At 31.3% G+C, this 10,994-nt stretch overlaps 1 protein-coding gene across 1 annotated transcript; it reads left to right on the top strand.

The window, feature by feature from the left end:
* Positions 1-4,829: 4,829 nt before the first annotated feature.
* On the top strand, positions 4,830-6,501 carry LOC116188724 (exopolygalacturonase-like). Its single transcript, XM_031518208.1, is given in 5 exon segments — positions 4,830-4,967; positions 5,189-5,465; positions 5,468-5,490; positions 5,656-6,172; positions 6,272-6,501. Coding segments are annotated over 5 exon segments (1,185 nt in total).
* The last annotated feature ends 4,493 nt before the right edge of the window (positions 6,502-10,994 follow it).

Below are 10,994 nucleotides of genomic sequence, written 5' to 3'. Positions count from 1 at the left end.
ACATATCTATATATATATATATATATGGATTTAATCATAAAATTTTTGCTAAAAAAAAATAGAAGAAAGAATTGATGAGTTCGATTAAAATCTAAGACATAAAATCGAAAAATATACTAACACATCAGTGACACCCGCATTTTTCTTTCGCTCGCCACTATTTTTATATAAACAAAACTTGCGCGGCTTGATTTTATTAAAAATAAATATGCTTGCAGTATCAAAACGATACTTGGCTCCATTTTTGCAAGGTGTGACTAGTTTTGGTTAATATATATATATAGCTATATGTTAATTTAAAAATTCTCTTGAAGGATGTGAAAAGAAATCAAAATAAGGGATAATAACAGAAAAAATAAAACGTTGTAGGAAAATATTAAAAATGAGAAAATAATGGGTCAAAAATGGATAGAAGTGCTAAAAGAAAAAAAGGGGACAGTGGGTTTATTCTCCTTGCAATATATAAATAAGAGTTTTAGTTTATCTAAGGGTTAATTGCCTAGAAAAACCAAACTTTTCACATTTTATCAATTCTAGTACGAACTTTTTTACTTGACCTAAAAATGCATGAACTATCAATTTGATATCAATTTTAACACGCCTCAACTATTTCGTTAATTTAAACGAGAATCTATAGCCACACCATTCGATTGAGGTAGCCGAGGTCACTAGCGGTCTTATAGAGACAATGGTGGGCCTCGATGAGGCCGTCATTGCCCGAATTTGAAAAAAGAAAAAGTAAAATCTAGAAAAGAATGAAGGGGCTAGGTGATAAAAGTTTCATCGGCAGCCACCATCCCCCTAATTGGGGTCACCAGAGACCTTTGCCGTCATGGGCAACCAGGATATGGTGGGCGGTGGTTATCGTTGATGTCCATTGATAAAAAAAAAATGGAAGTTGTGCTAACATTGATATCAAATTGATAGTTTGTGTATTTTTAGGTCAAGAAAAAGAGTTCGTACTAGAATTGATAAAATGTGTAAAGTTTGTGTGCTTTTAGACAATTAACTCTTTATCTTATGATTGTACCACTTGAGCACACTATCTCTAAAAGATAGGCTTAATATATTAAGAGAGGATCACATGCCTTGTATGTGCCTTTTTAACATAGACAACACATTGTCTATTCCGAACTTCTGTGGGTTGGTTGAAGTGATTCGGTACTTATTCCCATTAACAATAAGTATGGTCATGAGTTTGAGTCTCTTGTAATTTAGACGGGCTTAGGATCGACCTAGATAGATAAAAGTTTAGGCCCGGCCCAATTGGACAAGAGGCTCTCCCCGGCCTAAGTCATGTCACCTGACCATGAAATGACCATAAAAAGGCAATTTCGCACTGTAGAAAAATTTGACTAATTAATTTGGTATTCAAGAAATTTCTCTCACTAAAAAACTGAGTCTCTCTCCAGTTCTCTTCTCTGATATATAAATTATATAAAAATATAAAAAATCTATCTATTTTTAACTAAAATTTACTTGGGTGCATAATAAATGAGATTAGGGGCATAATAAATGCTTAAGAGAAAATTTAAACAAAAATGAAAACATAAAATTAAAAACTAAGGTAATAATTTAAAAAATTTAATAAATGCAATTAATGTATCTAAATCACCTACTCACTATGTGATAATTAAAAGGAATTTAAAAAAGGAAAAAAATTAATAATTAATAATTAAAAATATTTAGTAAATGCAATTAAATGTACCTAAACCTCTTACTAAATACAATAAAGTGAAAAAAATTATTGTAATTTCATAATTATATATAAGTGATAAATATATATAAACAATTAACTTAACGCAACATTATAAAAAATTGAGAGTTTATAGAAATCGATATAAAAATTTTGATAGTATTATGAAAATTAATGAAGCATATATATAATTTATCATAAAAACTATATATATATATATATGTACGAGTGTATTGAAAAATAAAATTTAACATGTTAAAAATAGAATCATGAATCATAAAAATGATTACCTTTTAATAAATTCTAAAACAATAAAAAAAATATAAAAATTATATATAAAAAATAATATACCCATAAAAAATTATATTGTGTCTCATTATATAGAACAATAACAATCTTACCCATGAAGAAAGATTATATAAATTGAACAAAAAACGATATGATATTGAATAATAACAATCTTTAATTCAGTAGAAAGATTCCATAAATTTGAAAATAATATAACAGAATAAAAATATTTAAAATAATATAATTATATATAATACAAACTAAAATTGTGAAAGAAATTAAATAAATTTATAAGACATAATAAGAATGTTGATTATAAAATTATAATTGAACTATTCAAAAGTATTCATATAACTCTATTGAAAATTACTTTTGAAAATTGATTGTTGAGAACTTTTATTTTAAATAATAATTATAATTATAATTATAATAATAAGTAAATTAATATTTTAAACTATGATAATTATTATTTGTACAAAATATAAATATATGAACACAAATCTGTGCAACACACGGGATTGAACATTAGTATAAATATAAAATAATGTCCTATAAAAATAGAATAATCTATATATAATCAATTAAAATTTTAAGGCCGAGAAATTCCATTCATATCAAGATTCTATGGTACATATATAATTAATTAATTGCTAAATGCGGAATTGGTGATAGATATTTTTGGTAAGTACAGCTTACTAATCCTTCTTCCTAATATTTGTTAATTTTGTTTTATTGCAAAATGATGAATAAGTTACCTTCTTTACATTTATAGTCAACGCAATTATTCTTAGAATTTTTTAAATATATATATATATTGGGGATATATATATATATATGTAATTCTTTTACCAAGATGAAAATTTCAAGACTTGCAATTTTAGGCTTTTCTTCCGAAGTATATGTTCTTTCTATTTTCTCCAAATAAAGTTAAAATCAATATTGCTAGGATTACTGACGTTCCTCAAAGTAAATTATATATCAGGGTATAATTGGCACGTCCATTGAGATTAAGGACAGGGCTAAGATATATATGCTTAAAGTATAAAATATAAAATAAATTTATAAAAAAATGATATAATGGTTAAATCCGGTCGAACACAGATGACTAGGGAGATTATTTTCCCTAGTTCATCTGCTATTTCTATTAGCAAGTCAGGTCCATTATAAGTGTTTAACATCATGATCATGATCAAGATATATCATATATAACATTCATTAATTATTTAATTTTCAGTAAAAACACAAGGTGTACGTGTGTGTTCAGTCTATTGGATGAGATTAATCTATGCTTGGAATTAACTAATTGATATTGACTACGAGATGCTTCCAATAGATTTATTTGTTAATTTACAAGAATGTTCTGCTCCTTCATAAACCTTACCACCAAAGACACAACATGAAATCTTGGAAGTACATGTCAAAAACCTGATGAAGACAGTAAGAACAACAAGAATCCTTTTACTGTGTTGTTCAAAAGGCAATCATGAACAATTAAATACAAATGCAAATGAATGTACTTATAAGGTAGCCATTATCCCCAAAAAAAATCGCTGAATTACATTATTCCTTATTTTGTCTTGGGCGACATAATTTCTTATTCTTCTACAGAATCCTTTAGGCCCTATTTACTTTTAGACAATTGATTGATTTTCACTTTTCTTCTCTATTTTTCTTCCCCTTTTCTAAATTTATTTCTCCACAAAAAATGTAAAAATATGTTTGCTAATGCTAACTTAGAAAATTTTCTAATATGAGAATAGTTGGAGTAATTACCATAGAAAGAAGATATTAAATGAAATAAATTTATAAATGAAAAAAAGGTCAATAGAAAAGGAAAGCTATTAATTATAATTTAGAAAATGAAATAATAGACAAATGGAATACTGAAGAACTAAAAAAAGAGATTATCATCAAGAGAGGGTATAGCACAATCGCGCACATCTTGCCTGGTGATCAAAAAGTCACAGGTTCGATAACCAGTGGAACTACCCATGCCCCTTTATTAGATATTTAGGATTTCTATTTTAATGCACTTGGTCCATGTACCTCTCTTGTAATCGAAAAAAAAAAAGAGCTTCTCTAATCTACATACAATTTGAAATAATCGAGAAGAAAAATTTCTTAGAAAAGTTAATTCAATTCAATAATATTAAACATATATTTTGCAATTTTCCATTTTTAGAAAATTTTCCTGTTAAATTGAAAAATTCTCCAAAAGTAAACGGGCTCTAAGATTCACCGAAATTATAGCTAGGTAGAAATATATTACAAAATAGAAAATACACTGAGAAATTTATCAATATAGCTTGTCGTTGAGCGGCTAAAAATTGCTGATTCCTAATTGAAGTTACTAAAAAAAAACGTAAAAATGCTAAGTTCTCGGCTAGCTAAATAATAAATGCAAAAAAAAAAATTATAATGGGGACGACATAGAAGCTCTCATTACCTATATCATATAATAATTGATTGTTTTGGTCAAATAAGAAGTTGTACGGATCCGAATTGAAGAGACAAATTCAGGAAAGAGTTCAGTCTTCTTATTTGGGGTGTTGAATAAACTTGACGTCATTAATTAATTGCTAATTTACATGCCTAAAGTACTGAAATTTTGCAAGTTATCTAGAAGATTTCTTGCATTATATGTCATAATACTTTAGAGGGCAAGAATTCCTAGGTGCTAAATATAGGAAAAAGAAAAAAAATATCGGGCCAATTTATATATATTCCATTCTGTGTAGATTTTTGTAAAGAGGAAGACAACATAAGAGTGCACTTGAGTCAGGTATATAGTATCCTCGTAGCTCGAACAAGAGGGGAAGAACATAAGAAACGCGAAACAGAAGAAATGGCTTCGAGAGCGTTGTCTTGCAAGTTTTGCCCCATTGTATTCTTCCTCGTGCTCGTCTGGGGTGTTCAAGCCCGCAAGGTGTTTAATGTAGAGATGTTCGGTGCGGTTGGAAACGGAAAGACCGATAATACCAAGGTAAATGATACAACATACTTATAGGATTGGCGAACGAACTCATCTCTTTCGTATTCCCTCGACTTACATGTACTCTGCATTTACTATTATTTGAGGATGTAAGAGGGAGTACTATGTTTCCCTGTACTTTGTATTGCTTGATATACCTTAGCAATCATTTTAAGGTGATCTCATGTTTATTAATCTTTTTGACTCATGTTGATATTAATTTCGACTTACAGGCATTTTCAGATGCATTTAGAAGCGCTTGTCAATACAACGGGCGTAGCCGGATATTGGTCCCTATGGGAACATTTCTCGTATGGTCCAACGTATACAAGGGCCCGTGCAAAGGGCCAATTGATTTCAAGGTCAAGGGAAACATTAAAGCGCATGCTGGTCCTGTTGGTCTGGACCATTGGTTCACCTTTCGGTACATCGATCGATTGTCTATCACAGGCGGTGGCACCTTCGATGGTCAAGGACACACTGCTTGGCCCCACAACGATTGCATGAAGAATCCAATTGCAAATCTCTTCCCGTTGTAAGTAATCTCGTTATACATATAACTCTAGTAGAGAAAATATCTAATTCTCATTCAACGAACCTTTTATTTTAACTCGTTCCATCCACGTGCTTTGATGGTTCAGTGAAAAATCTGGATTAGATTTCTGGCAGTCATTAATTAAGGTTGTGTTATTGTTTACAGTCGATTCGGTTCGATTTTGTTACGAACTCACTTATCCGCCGGATAACGTCCTTGGACAGCAAAAACTTCCACATCAACATATTCGAATGCGACAACATCAGAATCGAGCGGCTCCGAATTATTGCCCCGGCGGAGAGCCCCAACACTGATGGGATCCATGTTGCCCTGTCGGAAAACATCAAAATCCAGAACTCGACCATTGCTACCGGCGATGACTGCATATCACTTGGCCCTGGGAGTAAGAAAGTCGAGGTGCTCCGGGTCAAATGCGGGCCTGGGCATGGGATCAGCATCGGGAGCCTTGGGAAGTCTCACCCTTATGACGTGAGCGGGATTACAGTTAGGAACTCCAGGTTCGATGGAACGGATAACGGGCTGCGGATCAAGACATGGGCTCCATCACTTAAGTCGAAAGTTCACGATATCATCTTTGAGGATGTTATCATGAACAATGTCCGCAACCCCATTTTAATCGAACAGCAATATTGTCCGAGCGGTAATTGCGATAAGTCGGTACGTACTTACATCAGTCTTCATTTTCAATTGATTACTGCTTTCATGAGATCAATTAAACCATATCTTTCTGATGCAATTATGAAACGGTTAATACAGAAAGCTTCTTCGGTTCAAATTCAAGATGTTTGGTTCAAGCACATCCGGGGAACTTCCCAGTCGCAAGCTGCGGTGAACCTGCAGTGCAGCAGTCTTTACCCGTGCAAGAACATCAACCTCGCAGACATCAACTTGTCCTATAAAGGTCTCAAGGGGGCCGCGAATGCCACTTGCTTGAATGTTCAAGGTTCAGCCTGGGGCGTACAGAGGCCCAATCTTGAAGCTTGCGTTTGACATAGTAAATATTGTTATTTGTCAAGTGATTTACTAAATAGATCATTCCGAGTCGAACCTCTATTACTCTAACGAGGAGTTAAATCTTCCATACGTAATATGAGCCTTCTAGGAAAGCCTCAATTGTACCCGGGTGCTGTTTTGTTCAACTGTTGTTTGCTGGCCTCCTTATCGATGTATGTTGCAGTCAATGTTGATTTAGTTAATAATAGAATAGGATATCGATTGATCCAATTTTCAAATAATTTTTTTTTCTTCTTTCTTGTGCCATTTCGTCCAAAATTGACACCATCATTTTATAGGAAAAAAAGTTTATGCTCAAGTCGGGACTCTAACTCGAATCCACATCTTCACTCGCACGTTGCCGCCTCTGGAATTGATGTGGATATAGCATGAGTATAGCTTTTGCATTCAGTTGTTTCCACCTTTATCGTGAGTGAGGTCTAAATATGGGGCGACTTCGTTCATGAACGACTTCTTCAATTTGGGGATTTAGGGCTTTCAATCCATCAACACCTTCTTATAATATATTACTAACTAGTTGTAGAGCCCGTGTGTTGTACGGGATCGTACGTGTTCGATTTTTTATTTTTTTATTTCAATATTAATATATATTTTATGCATGTTTTAAAATTTTATGTTGTAATTTACCAACATTAAAAGTATATATTAGATATATGCGAGACAAGGTAGAAAACGTTTTCTATTTTTATAAATAGATACGATAACAAATCATATCTATAATAATCATGATCCGATTTATTTTTTTGAAAAGGAAATATGATAACTGATTTTTGAAAACATAAATATAATTTTATAAATAAAATTCTACTCACATTTAATACAAATAATAGTTTATGTGAGGAATCATACAAAATATATAACACATGATATCTATAACGTGCTATGCAAAATATCTATATTTGTAATATTTTCTGTTGATCATAAAAATCTATATCTATATGTTTTGAAAAAATAAAAAATAAAAAATTCATTTTCAAAAATATGCTAAAAAAATAGAGAAAATAACAATAGATTCCACAAATTATATAGTTTTAAAAAATTTAAAAATTAAAAAGTTGTTTTTAAAAAATGTTAAGATGAAGAAATTAATGACCGGTCACACCAATTATATATTTTAAATTTATAAAAAATTTAAAAATTCATTTTCTAAAAGATGCTGAAAAAACGAAAAATAAAATATAATGGGTCATAGCAATCATATCCATAAACGATTAAAAGAATTGGATTTTATCATACTGTATCTTTAAAAAATTAAAACAAAATCCTTTCTATTAAAAAATTAATTAATATAAAAATTAAATACTCAAAAATTCGAGAAAATTTCATTCAGCAATCCGAGCGTTCTTAGGCCATTTGCCCAAGCCAACCACAGCTCCGCTTTATATTATATATAGATATATAGATGAAATAAAAGAATGATAGAAAAGAATTGAAAAAAAAGGATAAAGCATGAAATATCAATAAGAAAAATTTTGGATCAATGTCAAAGAGGGTGTAACGTAGTTGGCACACGCCCCGCCTGTAATCAAAAGGTTCCAAATTCGACACTAAGTGGGACTACTAGTATCATTTATTAGATATTTATGATTTCTATTTTATTATACTAGTCACTTGACCTCTCTTGTAAAAAAAAAAAAGGTTTTATTCCATAAAATATATACCAAGGTGGTGTTTGGTGCATTACCATTTAAAATTATTGATATTATATTTTCACTCTTAAAATTACTAGTAATGTTCATTACCATGTTTGGTAGGGATTGAGAAAGTATATTACTAGCTGTGGGAAAGTGTATTACCTTAGGTACCCAAATTACTAATAATTTGTTACTGCCAAAATGCGGTAATTTGGTGGGCCTAAGGATTTTAAAATCATATTTCAAGTAATTCAAATAGTTTACCTCATACCAAACGCGCATCACAAGCAATGAAATGAGCTAATTGATGTATTGTGAAGAGATCACCATAGTTGGAAATCTTAGTAAAAATATTGTGATATGAATTCCTAGAAGTCAAATTAAAAATCAGATGAGACAAATCGTAAGAATTCTTTTATACTATGGTGTTGAAAACACCTAAAAGAACAATTATAAACAAACGGAATTGATGTAGGAGGAATATTTTATATTGTACCATGATCCATAAAATATTTTGTAGAATAACGTGATTTCTTGTTATAACTGATATTGAATCCTTAATTACTCTACTGAATACGTGCATTTCTCGTAATATATTGAATCCTTAGTCATTCTACTGAATCGTTTATGGAATCTAACCAAAATCATGGATATAATATATCCGCCAAATGAAATATACGTTGATAGATGGTCCTGTGTGAGATATGCATAGAAAATACATCTTATATTCATGTTATATGGTTGCTAAATGTATTTTGGGTTACGTCGTAGGAGCTCGTCCTCTTTTCTTAAATAATCTTTTATAACAAAACATAACTTGAACTTTTATATATATATGGATCCTGTTTATCGGAATTTGTCAAGTGGTATCTGGTAGTGGAGTGCATTGCTCAAAATGATTATTTCTCTATGAACTTACTTAGAACGACGCAGAGAATTTTTTGTGGCTAATAAATGGCAAAAAGCATCATGTAATATTGTGATATCAATACCTAAAAGTAAAGTTTTACCCAAAAAATACCTAGAGGCTAGAAGTAAAGTGAGGTGAAAAATACGTTCACCAAAAAAAAAAAGTAGAAAACCAGTCGGGACAATCATAAGAATTTTTCATAGATCAAAGAAAAATATATTGCTAATTAAGTTGCTAGCTTAGGAGTACTCTGGATTGCAAATTATATTCAACCAAAATAAAATATAAAATGCAAATTACGGAAAATTGTCTCGATATCTTTTAAAATATTCTCCCATTCATGTTTTCCTTTTCCCATATTTGTGCCAAGTGGAGACGTTACAAGGACACAGTTAACCCTACCTAGGCAGTCTTCCCAAAGGTCGAACAAGTAGGGAATAAGGCAGTCTCCCATAAGTGTGCTCCGTAATCCTACTAGGTATGACATGTCAGTAGAACCGTCAAAATTGACGGAAAAGTTAACGCCGTGTCATATTTGACACCAAATTAAAATATTGTGCCTTTGGTAATTTTTATAGCTTGTGCCAAATTTGACAAAAATTGTAAATATTGTGCCATTTGGTGTATTTTGCCCATATTTCAAACATGAGAAATTTCATAATATAGGTCGTGTTTGTTATGACAAATCTCCTAAGCCATTCACACTCATTATTTTCCTCTTTAATGAGTCGAATCAATTTATCTATCAAGAAGTGCTATTTTAATCCTTCGCGCGTGCAAAGATTGCTCTTGTATCTATGCACAAACTCAATACTGCTTGTTTTAATAAAAATTAATGATGCTTTGGCGACTTTTAAAATCCTTTTATTAGAATTCATTGATTTTTGAAAATTGATAATGGATGAGATGATGGAACAGATTTTTAAGATAATAGAGTAGTGTTTTTTTTCATTTTTTATTTATTGATTTTTTTTAATAGGAGAGAGTTTAGTAATTTGCGTACAAAACAAAGTTGAACCTCAAAAAAGTTATGACTGTTAGAAAATGAAGTTTTCTCTATTTATAGTATATAAAAAAAATATACGTATGTATACGTAATTCCTCAACTAGTCCGAAAAATACATTTGTTATCTTTTCTAAGTACAAGTTGTTTCTTTTTTGACTGATTTTCTTGGTATTCTTTCAAGCATTGTCGAATGCGTTTAGCAGCGCTTCTCAATCCAATGGATGTAACCAATTATTGGTCCCGAATGGAACGTTGCTTATCGGGACCATCCAGTTCGAGGGCCCATGCAGAGGGCCAATTGATTTTAACGTGCAGGGGAACCTTAAAGCGCCGGCTGGTCCGATCACTGCTTTCAGCACATCGATCAGCTGACCATCACCGGCAATGGCACCTTTGATGGTCAAGGCGGTACTGCTTGGATGTACAACGACTGCAAAATAAATTTCAGTTGCAATTCTATTCCTTGTGTAAGTAATTCTTTTATAAGTAAATCTTTTTTTTAAAGTTGAATTTCTCCGTTAGCCTGACGAGATATAAATAAATGAATAAAACAAATAAGTTGAAAAAAGAAAACAATTAATCTTGTTTTTTTCCCTAAACAGTAAACAATTAAAAAGATTTATTTGTTTGTCCCCGATTAAGATCTCAGGTTTGTAATCTTGTAAATGAAAAAAATTCTTGATTGGAAAACCTTTACCCCTTAGTGAGGTGACCCGGGTATAGACTGATAAAAATTTATATATATATATATATATATATTACTCTAAGGAAGACCCGTCGACTTGTTAATGGGTAATGGTGTATTCTGATTATAGATAAGCGAAGTCATTATTTTAGCTGACTATTGTTCGCTAAATTTAACTTCATTGTATCTCGGGTTATGCGTATCAATTACTGGAAGTAGATTCACTTCCTTAGG

Source organism: Punica granatum, chromosome 8, assembly GCF_007655135.1.
Source record: "Punica granatum isolate Tunisia-2019 chromosome 8, ASM765513v2, whole genome shotgun sequence".
Taxonomy (NCBI): Eukaryota; Viridiplantae; Streptophyta; class Magnoliopsida; order Myrtales; family Lythraceae; genus Punica; species Punica granatum.
Note: the sequence above shows the minus strand (reverse complement) of the source record. Positions and strands in the feature narration are given on the sequence as shown.